Source organism: Anolis carolinensis, chromosome 5 (genome assembly GCF_035594765.1).
Source record: "Anolis carolinensis isolate JA03-04 chromosome 5, rAnoCar3.1.pri, whole genome shotgun sequence".
In the NCBI taxonomy this organism is placed as follows: domain Eukaryota; kingdom Metazoa; phylum Chordata; class Lepidosauria; order Squamata; family Dactyloidae; genus Anolis; species Anolis carolinensis.
The window spans coordinates 75,723,954-75,738,182 of NC_085845.1; the positions used below are offsets into that span (position 1 = coordinate 75,723,954).

A 14,229-nucleotide genomic window follows, 5' to 3' on the forward strand; every position below is an offset into this window, starting at 1 on the left:
GGTCTGTGTGTCATGTTTGGTCGAGATCCCTTATCTGTTGGATTGAGTATTCTCTAAATACGGGTGAACTATATGTCTCTGATGCTAAGACCAATCACCTGCAAAGCCTGACAATATTCACAGTTGGCCATGTTGGGTCTGTTTGCCAAGTTTGGTCCAGATTCATCATTTGCTGGGTTCAGTGTTCTCTGAATATGGGTGAACTGTAACTCTTTAATGCCAAGGTTAATCATCCCAAAGTCCACCAAGATGTAAAGTGGGAAGCGTTGGGTCTGTGTTCCAAGTTTGGTCCAGATCCGTCATTGGTGGGGCTCAAAGGGCTCATGGAATGCAAGTGAACTATAACTCCCAGAGTTAAAGGTCACTCAACCCCAAAGTCCACCAGTATTCCAGTTGGCCATGTTGAATTTGTGTGCCATCATCAGATGGGTTCTGTATTCTCTGAATAAAGGTGAACTATAACTCCTGCATGTCAAGGTCAATCACCTCCAAACACTGCCAGTATGCAAAGTTGTCTGTGTTGGGTCTGTGTGGCAAGTTAGTTCCAGGTCAATTGATGATGGCGTCCACAATGCTCTTAAATTGCAGGTGAACTATGCATCCTGGTCCCTACAACTCCTATAAATCATGGTGAATTCTCCCCAAACCTCTCTCTCTAGTATGTTCAGTTGCTGCATGCCATATAAAAGAATAGAAAAGAGTTAAGAGAGAAGCAGTGGGCGGGGCCATGCAAATTCCACACTAACGGAGAGAGAAAGGAAAACTGGGATTTGGTGCTCGCGGTAACCTGCAATGTCCTTGGAGGGAGGGCTTTGGTGGCTCCTCAGCACTGTTTGTGAAGGTGGGAGGCTGGCTGTGTAAGTAGACGCCCCTGCCACATACAGATTTTCATTTTTATTATGTGTATAGCTAGATATATTTGACTGTTGTTTAACTTTGTATTGTGCTTTTAAACATTGGAAGCTGCTTTGGGTCCCCATTGTGGGAGAAAAGCAGCAGATAAATATTTATTATTTATAATTCTTATTATATTATAAATATTAATAATGTTTAAAATGTTACTTAATTTTAAGGGAGGAGGGCTTTCCTCACATTAAGACTGTAATCTTACACTGTACCTAGAATTCAGCAGGGCCTATTCCTGAGTAGTATTGCACCATATGCCTTTCAATGTGTGATATTCAAGAATAATGAAAAACGGCCAAAGCGTTATTATATTGGACTACAAAGTAATTATTTGGAGATTATTCTAGTACAGCGTTCAGTCCCATCCATCCTTGGATTGTTTTTATTGTTGCTACTACATCTGTTTATAGGAATACAACAATAAACCAACTGGGAATCCCGCTTTTGTCTTTCACAGCATTCATTCCAATACAGGTTGACATCCCTTTGCCAGAATTCCAAAATACTTAAAAATCCAAAACTGTCGACTCGGGCCCCTTCCACACAGCTGAATGAAATCCCACATTATCTGCTTTGAACTGGAATATATGGCAGTGTGGACTCAGATAACCCAGTTCAAAGCTGATATTGTGAGATTTTCTGCCTTGATATTCTGGGTGTGTGGTGGTGCAGTGGGTTAAACTGCCAAGCTGCTGAACTTGCTGACTGAAAGGTTGGCGGTTCGAATCCGGGGAGCAGAGTGAGCTCCCGCTCTTAGCCCCAGCTTCTGCCAACCTAGCAGTTTGAAAACATGCAAATGTGAGATAGGAACCGCTCCAGCAAGAAGGTAATAGCGCTCCATGCAGCCACATAATCTTTGAGACGTCTATGGACAACGCCGGCTCTTCAGTTTAGGAATGGAGATGAGCACCAACCTCCAGAGTTGGACACGACTAGACGTAATGTCAGGGGAAAACCTTTACCTATGACTGTGTGGAAGGGTTCTTGGGTGGCTGAGACAATGGCACTCTTGCTTTCTGATGATTCTGTGTACCCAAACATTTCAAGCTCAGAACTTTTCTGAATTATTGTATATAGAATTACATTCGGGCTTATACGTATAACATGTATGTATAGGAGCCCCGGTGGCAAAGTGCGTTAAAGTACTGAGCTGGAGACCGAAAGGTCCCAAGTTCAAACCCAGGGAGCGGCGGGAGTGGCCGCTGTTAGCTCCAGCTCCTGCCAACCTAGCAGTTCGAAAAGATGCCAATGTGAGTAGATCAATAGGTACCGCTCCAGCGGGAAGGTAACGGTGCTCCATGCAGTCATGCCGGCCACATGACCTTGGAGGTGTCTATGGACAATGCTCTTCGGCTTAGAAATGGAGATGAGCACCAACCCCCAGAGTCAGACATGACTGGACTTAACGTCAGGGGAAAACCTTTACCTTTTTATAGGTGAATACAGATATTCCAAAATCTGGGGGGAGGGGGAGACCCATAGAGAGAAAATGTGGCAACTGGGAGTGGGGGGTCTACACTGCAGAATTAATGCAGTTTGACCCCACTCATTGCCATGGCTCACTGCTAAGGAAATCATGGGGGTTGTAGTTTGGTGAAACACCAGCAGTCTTTGGCAGAGAAGACTAAAGATCCTGTAAAGACCCTTCTACATAGCTATATAACTCAGAATATCAAGGCAGAAAATCCCAGAATATCTGCTTTGAACTGGGATATCTGAGTCCACACTGCCATATATTCCAGTTCAAATCAGAAATTGTGGGATTTTATTCAGCTGTGTGGAAGGGGCCCTAGACTTCAACTCTTAGGATTCACCAGCATTGAGCCATGGCAGTGAAAGTGGAGTCAAACTGCATTAGTTCAACAACGCAGATGATCTGTGTTTCTGCTTCCCTCCTCAGCTGGCAGCGACGCCCTGCAAAGCGACCAATCAGAGAGGCTGCAAACATCCCACGTTGACTTCCGCGTCCTGGCTGCCCTCACCCACCAATCGGCGTCGGGTGCTGCCAAACGACGTCACCTTCCCGCGCCAGCCCTGGCAGCAGGCATGGGAGAGGACTGGGGCAGGTGATGCTGGCAGGAGAGCGCTGCTGGGTCTCTTCCTGAATGAATGACGGGGTTTTCCGTCTGTTTGTGGTGCCGGCTAAGGACCCAAAGTGAATGCACCCCCTCCTTCGCCAAACTCCCTTCAACGTGAATAAAAAGGTTTCCTTCTCCTTTGCCCTCTTGCTGCTTCATCTTCCTGAGACTTGGAGGAAGGCAAGGAAATCTTGAGCTCTTCTCTATCTGCTCCTCCTTCCTCTTCTTCCTCATCCTCTTCTTCCTGTTGCTCCTGCTTCTCCCTCTTCTTCCTCCACCTCCCTGTTCTTCCTTCTCTTCTTCCTGTTGTTCCTCCTCTTCCTCCTTCACCTCCTTGTTATTCTTGCTTCTCCTCTTCCTCTTCTTCCTGTTTTTCCTCCTCTTCCTCCACCCTGCTGTTCTTCCTCCTCTTCTCTTCTTCTCCTCTTCTTGCTCCTCCCCTCTTCCTGTTGTTCCTCCTCCTGCCTCTTCCTCTTCTTCCCTATTTTTCTCCTTTTCTTTCTGTTGTTCCTCCTGCCTTTTTTCCCTCTTCCTCCTATTCTTCTTCCTCCACCTCGCTGTTCTTCCTCCTCTTCCCTCCTCTTCTCTCCTTCTTGCTCCTCTTCTTCCTGTTGTTCCTCCTCCTTCCTCTTCCTCTTATTTTTCTTCCTCCTCCTCCTCCTCCACCTCCCTGTACCTCTTCCTTCTCATCCTCCTCTTTTCCCTGTTCTTTTCCTTCCTCCTCCTTCACCCAAGATGTCTTCAGCCTCCTCCCTTGCTGCCTCTCCTGCTGGACTGCACTCCTTCTGCCATCATGCTTGGGAGCAAGTCTTTGGCAAGGTCAAGCGGGCGGTTGTGTTCATGGACTCTTCTTGTGCCGAGAGCCTCCACTGGGCCTGCGGTGGAGCAGGAAAGCTCTTCCAAGCCGGGGCTCTCAATGTCAAGGAGTTCTCCAGCTTTGAGTCAGGCCATGCGGAGCAATCCAAGGCAGTTTTTGTGGTCAGCACCTTGCTGAAAGGCCGGACGGTGGATGTCATCCGTGACATTGTGAGTCTCAGCAACTTCCAGTACTGTGTGGTTTTCACAGCGGTCAGCCACGCCGTCCACTTGCAGGCCCACGGTGCCCCCAGCAGTGCCGAGGCAGAAGGTGGCAGCCAAGTGGTCTTTGAGCAATTCGAAGAAAAGCTCTGCCAATGGATGGGCAACATGAACTACACGGCAGAGGTGTGGCACGCTCCCTTATTCTTGGCACCCATCTCACCACACCTCTTGGTAGCACCTGCCTTTTCATGCCTTTTCCCCCTAATGGGTCAAGATTTGTCGCAGATCAATAGTACTAGGCCAGAGAAGAAGAAATTTGCTCACTTGATCGATGTTGACTTCTCGTCGCTGTCTTCAGAGCTGCAGCTTGAGATCAGGTCGTTGGTGTCTGATTTAAACAGCTTGTTTGAGTCACTCAGTGTCAGGGAAGAATGTTTTGCGATTGGAGCAATGAGCAGGATCATTGCAGGGGATCTGGCAAGTTATTCCCAGGCTAAGGCCAGAAGGAAAATGGCACAAAATAAAGCTTCTCTCATCTTTGTAGACAGGACTTTAGATTTGACAGGTAAGAATCTTGATCTTTGGATATTATAATCTGCTGTTTGAAATTATAGTTTTTGTGGAATTACACATTTGCAGGTTTAACTATTTTGGATTTCATTATTCATGGATTTGGTTAATGTGTTGTCTCTAAAAATCTCTAGGTCCTCCAGCACAACTCTCTAGTAAATCTCTGGCGGAAGTTGACATTGTAGTTTTGCAAAGGACCTAAAATTCCTACAGAGAATGCTTCTGTAGGCATTTATATGTCCTCTAATGTGATTTTGTTGCTAGTCTCTGATGAAAGTTGTGCACAGAGACATGCTGATGGACAGAGATTTCTGGGGAAGTGTTCTTGCAAGTTTTAAAAAGGTGTTTTTCTTTTCTTTTCATGGGTGTCCTGCACCCTTGTGAAAATGTATGGCATGTTCTATAGTACTATATACACAAATACTGTACATGAAATTGAAAGTGGCAGTTTTCTTTGAGATACCATGCTTGAAGGTCTCACTAAACTGAACCATTTTTTAAAAAACAATTGTCAACACAGGGAACTGAGAATTCTCAACCCCAATTGTACTATTGAGAAAGCATGATAGATACTCGAAGATCTTATTAGAACCAAAACCCATGCATTCTAGCCTTTCTAAGTACAGAGGAACCACAGGTACTTGGATGGTGGTTGCCTTGTTCTGTGCTTTGAAACTGAACTGCTTCAGGATTGATGTTATTGATTCCTGCAGTTCAGTTGCTTTTACCTTCAGGAGGTGGATTTGGAGACGTAAGCAGGGACACTTCAGTCCCTGATCAGAACTGTGACCATCAAGTTTGGTTGAGGTTTCTTGGCCTTCAGACACTCAGGCAAATCCACAATCTGAAGGACAGTCAACCTTTCCTCCAGAATGATTGTATCTTTAAGATTGTGGGTTTGCCTAAGTGTCTGAAGGCCAAGAAACCTCAACTTAACTTGATGGTCACAGTTCTGGTCAGGGACTGAAGTGTCCCTACTTAGATTATCATTGCTGTCAGTAGGGTATAAAGGAAAGCAATATTTCATTGCATTTTAGGATTATTGTGACACGTGCAAAGACTGCCTAACCATCTTCCTGCAGAGCTAGCTTGAGGTGATGCAAACGACCTCAAGAATATTATTTCTGAGTGACTTCAACATACCTGCTTATATCTACCTGTCTGGAGCATTTCAGGATGTCATGGTCCTCTCATCATGTCTAAATCAGCACACTACAGTTTTAATTTACCGCAGTGGAAGAAGGGGATTTATGGGCTAGGGAGCTAACAATTACTTTTTTTATGTGGCCATTCAGCGTAGAATCATAGAGTTGAAAGAGACCTCATGGGCCATCCAGTCCAAGCCCCTGCTGAGAAGCAGGAAATCGCATTCAAAGCACCCCCGACAGATGGCCATCCAGCTTCTGCTTAAAAGTCTCCAGAGAAGGAGCTTCCAGATCAGCACTTGCTGATCTACATTGGTCAAGGAGAGATCTGACTCTTGATATCTTAAGGTGCATCTACAATGTCATTTTAGTAAAGTTTGACACAACTTTAATTGCCATGACTCAATGCAATAGAATCGTGGGAGCTGCAGTTTGGTGAAGCATGGGTGCTATTTGACAGAGAAGGCTAAAGATTTTGTAAAACTACAACTCCCACGATTTCATTGTTTTGTGTTGTAGTACATTTGTAATAGCAGGGGCCAAGAGGGTCAGAGAATAGAACTGGGTCTTATGCAGCTCGCAGGCAATATTTTAGACAGTTACATTCAACCTTTTATTTTTAGGTCCTTCTTAGAGGTGGTGGAGGTAGTAGCAAAAGCATTTTCTTGAATTTGATGTCATTAGCAGTAGCAGTCTGTTTCTTAAAAAATCTTTCAAAGGACCAACATGTAAAATTCTTTCTCTTCATAATGTTGACATTGATCAGATATTCTTTTAAAATATACTTATCCAGTATTACTGGTTTTGAATACCCTCTGAGTTGATCTTTTTCCTTTTCCAGGAACAGTTGCTCATCACGGTGACAACTTAGCAGAGAAGATTCTCTCTGTGCTTCCTAAACTTCAGGGACATAGGAATGACGTCATGGTCAGCATGCTGGAACTCACAAGCCTTCAGACTGATGATGCCAGCTGCAATATTATAGCACCAGGTTGCTTGGCACAACCAAAGTAAGACACTTTACACATCTACATTGGTTAGCAGTATAATTGAATATTGTGTTTTAATTCTTCACCATCATTCATTCAAGCATGAAAAATGTTCTTGAAAGTAGAGTTTGTATCTGCTGAGCAAATCTGAAAGTAAAGACTAAAGACATACAGTAGAGTCTCACTTATCCAACATAAACGGGCCGGCAGAATGTTGGATAAGCGAATATGTTGGATAATAAGGAGGGATTAAGGAAAAGCCTATTAAACATCAAATTAGGTTATGATTTTACAAATTAAGCACCAAAACATCATGTCATACAACAAATTTGACAGAAAAAGGTAGTTCAATACGCAGTAATGCTATGTAGTAATTACTGTATTGACGAAATTAGCACCAAAATATTACGATATATTGAAAACATTGACTACAAAAATGCGTTGGATAATCCAGAACGTTGGATAAGCGAGTGTTGGATAAGTGAGACTCTACTGTACTAATATATTTTTATTTGTCTGAGACTTGATGTTTATCATTGTCTGATTGCATTTAATGGTTTGTCCATTTGGCATCTCTATGCCCTCACTGTGAGTAATTTTCCCTTTCTTTAATGACACTGTGGCACATGATTATTATTATCATCATTATTATTATTGGCCTTATGTAGTTAGTAGGCACATTTCTAAAACTGAGTAGTGTTTCAATTTTTAGAAGATATTTTTGTTTTGAGGTACTAGACAAAATTGGTCTCCTTCCTCCTTAAATTGTATATTTAATATTTAAAATAAATATGTTTCCAGCGAAAACATCTGGTCTTGGTTTAGAATTACCAAATAGATTTAATGAATATTTATTACTATTGTAGTGATTCAAGGCATAGATCATTTTTTAACTTTAAGGAAACAGTGAAGTTCTTTAAAGCTATGAATGCAAATTAAAATAGTTTATGCTTATTAAATTGTTGGATTTTGAAGATGATTACCTGAGAAAATATAAGATTATCCTCAAAATTGTGTCAGTCACTTGTAGAATATTCTGTAAGGAAATATTTATTCTATAGTTTTTTATTCATTTATGTCAGGAGACATGAGCTAATTTTCTTTTTATATGTGAATCTTTTTCTCCTAAACATTTATATATTTGTTCATAGAGTGTGGAATTATTTTGATCATAATAAGCTATAATTATGGTGACATATAAACTTTTATGATTATTGTACTAATAAAATAATTGGGTGGTGAAAAAGTACTAATCACACCATATTTGACTTTACATGGAAAATTTACAAAACTTTTTCTTTGGTACTTTAGAACTGTGCAAAAGACAAATATTTCTTCCCTTGTTTATTCTGTCTATTGAGGGCTTGTTTAGCAAGTCTTGGGAATGCTGGTTAATTGTCAGTAAATGTTTGATACTTGTATCTATTTTATCCCTATATAATTAGGGTCAAGTAAAAATTTGTCAGGTGAAAACGAGTTGTGAATGGTAAAGTGTTAAGAGCCCCTGCTCTAGGGAACATGTTGCATGTTATATACATTTTTCTGGATTGTCCAGTGCAGGTAGTACTCAGGCCAGTTGAGCTCAGTTTGAATATTGGAATGTACTGTTTGACTAAAGACCATAAGCACATTCATTTTGAATCTTGTTCTGGCACTTTTGTTGTCAGCTGAGCCAACTTAGGCTGCAAATTTTGTTTGCAGCTGAGTCTGCCAGAATATTATATCTTGACTACATATGTGTGATTTATGAATTGCCTTTCCAGCTTAAGCCAAGCATGCTCAAATCTAACATACATACCTTTAACAAACAAAAAAACTTTTCAAAGACAGAAGATCTTTGAATAGTTGTTTCTTGGGCTTGTGAAGTTGATGGTTTTCTTGTCCTAGATGGGGTTACACTTTTTTATAGGTGCAGGTGCCTGGTCAATAGATTGCTTTTGAATTTATCCTTTTCGCTATTATAGGACATAGCACCAAAGACTAGCTAGCAGTGCCAGCTGCTATAGTATCTAGGACCATTCATGCAAAATGATAGACCATGATCCATGTTTTTGTAACTTCAAGATTAGATTACTATAGTACTTACTATATAGGGCTGTTCTTGGATTTAATGTGGATATTGTGTCGATCGTTATCTTGCATGCTCTATGCTGAAAAAGTAGATACTAAGTCACGGTCAGAGGAGTGTCTTTAATTTTTTAAGATGCAAACAGCTCAGGTTGTCTGTTTTTCTGATGGGCTGTCGGGGTGTTGACACGGAGCTCTCATTATTGTGCTATGGCTTAAGTCATTTGCTTGTGGTTCAAAGGAGTACTTTCTTTGCTGTGGAACCCACCATTGGATTGGTTTCCCTACTGAGATATGGAGGGCACTCAGAGTTGGGTGTTTCCATTGACAACTAAAGTAGACATAGATGCCTAGGCATTTTCCAGATTATTTACCTTATTGTTAACACTGTTACTCCTGGCTTGTAATTACAATAATCAATATAATATAATCAATAATTTTGGAAGATTGCATTATTTTATTATTTGCAGGGGGAGGATACTTCTTCATTGTATATGTTTTACTGTGAATAATAATAATACATTTTATTTCTAGACCACCCTGTCTCCCCAAAGGTATTCAGGGCGGTTTACAGACACAATACAAAAAGGCAAACATTCAGTGCCTCAAATGAGTACAAACACATCAAAATAATACAAGATAATGCACAGTAACAGTAAACCTACAAAAACAAAAAAATAAGCATTGAGATAAAAAATAATAAAAAACAATCCAATAGGACATAGTAAACTAAAATATGAGTAAAATATTACAGCAAATATCCTAAAAGTAATTAAGATACAATTACATTAAAATGGCTTTAAAATGGCTAACATTTAAGATGTATTGTAGCAGCCACAAAATGCAAGTGGGTTAGCCAGCGTTCCAGTGAGTTAAAGTGTCCTAGTCCTTCTCCTCTCCATACGCTAAAGTGCATAAGTGCGTTTTCAGAAGTTACTTAAAGGAGAGGAAGGTGGGGGCTGTTTTTATTTCTTTAGGGAGGGAGTTCCAGAGACAGGGAGTGATCACTGAGAAGGCCCCCTCTCTCGTTCCCACCAACCAAGGTTGTGACGGGGATGGGACCGAGAGGAAGGCCTCCTCCATGGGCTACAGTGCACGAAATGGTCTGTATAGGGAGATGCAATCAGACAAATAGCCTAGACCTAAACCCTTTTTGGATTAAAATACATGGAACATATAGAATGTCCCTTTAAAAATGAAACAGAAATCATTTAGAATCAAGAAAACCTGAGAAAGATCTCCATGTGAGCAAAACAATAACAAAATCCAGACAATGCTTTCATAGTCTAACTGGGCTGAAAGATGCTTTGACAAGTTCTTCTAGGGGCTCTTCGAGACAGGCTCTATATCCCAGGATCTAATCCCAGGTTTTCTGCTTTAAACTGGATTATATTAGTCCGTACTGCCAGATAATCTGAGATAAACAGAAAACCTGGGATCAGATCCTGGAATATAGGGTCTGTCTGGAAGGGCCCTAGAATTTCCCAGTGTATGATACTGTTGAAATTTGCAGCTTTATTTTCCCATGAAATCTCAATGTGTTGGAAGGTAAAGATAAAAGCATCCCTTTTATAGATGCCAGGGCCCTTCCACACAGACATATACCCCAGAATATCAAGGCAGAAAATCCCACAATATCTGCTTTGAAGTGGGTTATCAGAGTCCACACTGCCATATATTCAATCCAAAGCAGATAATGTGGGATTTTATTCAGCTGTGTGGAAAGAATTGCTTTGGTCTGATAAACCCTGATTACAATGTACCAAGATTCTTATACCACGTCTAACTTAAAATGTTAAGGCTTTCAATTGGTTCTTAAGACTTTCCCCTATTTTAAGAAATCCTGAACAAATCCCTATGTCGTTTAACAGTTATGGGGGTGTCCTTTGCCACAAACATGCTGATTTGTCTTACTAGTACCTCATTGTCTTATTAATGCCTCATTTTATTCAATTCCATTGCACAAAGTATTGAACAGTTTGTGAACAAAACAAGTTACATTACACAGTCTTTCAAGAGAAAATTATTATTCAGGTAAAGACATAAAAACAGCATGGTTGCACATGTCTTTGGAGTCAATATAAACATAGTTTTCTAGGATCTGTTACCCAGTTCCCTTGTTACCAGCTGTGTATTCAGTGGGGAGTATGCACTTGTAAGGCTTAATTCCAGCTTCACAGCAGCTCCTTTGCCGAGTTACACTCCCTTGGACTCAGAGCATACTCCATTCTGTATAATTTCAACCCAAAAAAGGTGATAGTGCTGCCATAAGACAGAAATTGCTTGAAGGCATGCAACAATAGCAGCAACAAGACCAAAAGTACTATTTATGAAGATTCACTTGACTAAAAATAATCTTCTCCCACTAACAGATTAAATTAGGATTTTATATAGTGTATATATTTAACACATACTGTTATATTTATATCATAGCAGCTGCTGAAAATATGATCTAATCATCAGTTGTCATAATAATAATGAGAATGTTGGAAGAAAAATATAATTTGGTATTTTGATATCCAGTGTATGTTTACATTATGGGAGTAGATTGTTGGGTGTACAAATGAATTCAGTAAATCTGGTTTACAGCCAGAGAAGAGAGGAGGAAAAGAGGAAGGGAGAGGATTATGTACTTAAAGAGAAACCTTTTCAAATCAAAAGCATGTAGAAGAAAGGGAATTCCATGCATCCTGTGGTATCAGGATTTCTGTTTAATATAAAATGAAAGAAAAATAATGAAAGGCAGCCAAAAGGTCTCTTCCCCCCGATCTGGTTCTGTTCCATATAGACATGAGCAAAGTGTTTTGAATGCATCAGGAAACATCCCTTGAATAACTAGCTTCCACATCTGTGAAAATGGACTTGGCGCTTATTATAGTCCCTGAATGTAGATTCTGCTGTCATCACCTTTTTACTGACAACTCTTTTATCTTCTATTAAAGTAGTGGATTTGTCATCTTAAAACACAAAAGTAGAAAAATGCATTGCATGAATAATGACATATTAAGAAAAAGTCAAGCAAAGGGATCTGAAGTTTTTTTTAATTGCATAACTTGATTTGTACAAGTTTCAAGGTTGGAATTGTGAATAACAAATAATTTTTAATGGATGCCTTTTAATGACTTATAAGACACTTGAGTTTTAATTGGTCTAAAATAGCTACACTGGTGAACTTGAAGGATCATGTATTTAAAGCTTGGTCTCGCCACATGTGAAATTGTGCTTGAGCTTGTGGAACACAACTCATAACATGACATTATTGGAAACTCAGACCACAGAATCAGCAACTGCAAATTAAAAAAAATACATTTTATGCATGCATCTTGATTATACAGTGGGAATATGGGTGCTGCTACTGTCTTCGAAGGTAACTGAAAATGTAAATTTCTAGATTTTTTGCTATTTTGTCATACTGTGGTATTGGAAAATCCCAATGTATGTTCCTTGAACTTAAGACAATATGGTATATGTGCCTACATGCTCCTTGCCCCCGCTAATTCAGCCACAGCTATGTTGTACCAAAACCACAGTAGATAGATTATTTTGAGATTTTTATAATTTATATATATCTATATATATAAATGAGTAATGGCATCACGGCGACCCACAAAACAACAAAACTACAGGCCCCCCAACCTCGAAATTTGACAACACAACCCATCATCCACGCCTCTAGGTTGATACAACAAAAAGAAAAGAAAATTAAAGTCCTAATTAGAGGGAGAGCAATATTTTTTTTTATCCAACTGCTGCCAGTTTAGAGGGCTAATCTCTGCCCACTTGGTCTCCTAGCAACCAAGGGACAGCCAGGGTTCAGTTAGGGGACAGGCAGATTTAGGCCGCACTTAGGCTTCTTCCACAGATTATCTAATTTGCACTGGATTATATGGCAGTGTAGACTCAAGGCCCTTCTACACAGCTATATAACTAATTTATAATCTTATATTATCTGCTTTGCACTGGATTATCTTGACTCACACTACCATATAATCGACTTCAGTGTGCATTTTATACAGCTGTGAAGAAGGGGCCTCATATAATCCAGTTCTAAGCAGATAATATAAGATTATAAATATACAGTAGACTCTCACTTATCCAACATAAACAGGCCGGCAGTATAAGTGAATATGTTGGATAATAAGAAGGGATTCAGGAAAAGCTGATTAAACATCAAATTAGGTAATCGTTATACAAATTAAGCACCAAAACATCATGTTATACAACAAATTTGACAGAAAAAGTAGTTTCATGCGCAGTAATGCTATGTAGTAATTACAGTCGAGTCTCATTTATCCAACACTCGTTTATCCAACGTTCTGGATTATCCAACGCATTTTTGTAGTCAATGTTTTCAATATATTGTGATATTTTGGTGCTAAATTCATAAATACAGTAATTACTACATAGCATATACATATCCACTTATCCAGCGTTCTGCTCCCCCGTTTATGTTGGATAAATGAGACTCTACTGTACTATCATTATTATTATTATTATTATTATTATTATTATTATTATTATTATTATTATTATTGTGTTGTGGTCAACCGTGAAAATGAATACAATCTGGCTCCAAGTATTCAAAAACACTAAAATCAGAATATATAAAAATTAATGTGGTATAATAAAACAGAACAATACAATCTCTAAAATCAGAACACTAAATAAAGAACAACACTCTGAAAACAGGGGAATTCCACACAGGAAACAATCAGGGCCAGCTAACACCTCCCAACAAAGTATTCCCATCATCAAAGTCTGGCAAATCCTCTGTTTTCTCAGGGCCACAGACAGTAGAAGCACATAAAATATCGCAAACAACACCAGTCTGAAAACAAGGGAATTCCAGACAGGAAATAATCAGGGCCAGCTAACACCTCCCAACAAAAAATTCACTCACAGAGGAAACAGCCAGGCTTTAAAGCTGCAAGGCCATTACATCCCAATCATTTTCCCTAATTGCAGCATTCATACTTGCCTCCAACAGACAAAAAAACCAATCAGAAATATTGTATATTCACAACCTTTAGGAAATAATATCCCCTGATGGCGCAGTGTGTTAAAGTGCTGAGCTGCTGAACTTCTGGACCGAAAGGCCACAGGTTTGAATTGGAGCGGAGAGAGCCCCCACTGTTAGCCCCAGCTTCTGCCAACCCAGAAGTTCAGAAACATGCAAATGTGAGTGCATCAATAAGTACTACTCTGGCGGGAAGGTAACGCTTCTCCATGCAGTCATCCCACATGACCTTGGAGGAGTCTATGGACAACGCTGGCTCTTCAGCTTAGAAATGGAGATGACCACCAACCCTCAGAGTAAGACATGACTGGACTTAACGTCAGGGGAAAACCTTGACCTTAACTACCATCAATTCCTCAATACTTTATTTCCCATACCACCATACTTCGCCACAGCAACGCGTGGCCAGGCACAGCTAGTATGTGTGTGTGTGTGTG

General features: G+C 40.2%; 1 protein-coding gene across 1 annotated transcript in view; it reads left to right on the forward strand.

The window, feature by feature from the left end:
• Positions 1 to 2,898: 2,898 nt before the first annotated feature.
• Positions 2,899 to 14,229, forward strand: part of scfd2 (sec1 family domain containing 2) — a 202,281-nt gene continuing 190,950 nt past the window's right edge. Inside the window, exons 1-2 of the mRNA XM_062981594.1 lie at positions 2,899 to 4,569; positions 6,561 to 6,729. Coding sequence (XP_062837664.1) covers positions 3,720 to 4,569; positions 6,561 to 6,729 — 1,019 coding nt within the window. The 5' untranslated portion in view covers positions 2,899 to 3,719. The remainder of the gene's footprint in view (positions 4,570 to 6,560; positions 6,730 to 14,229) is intronic.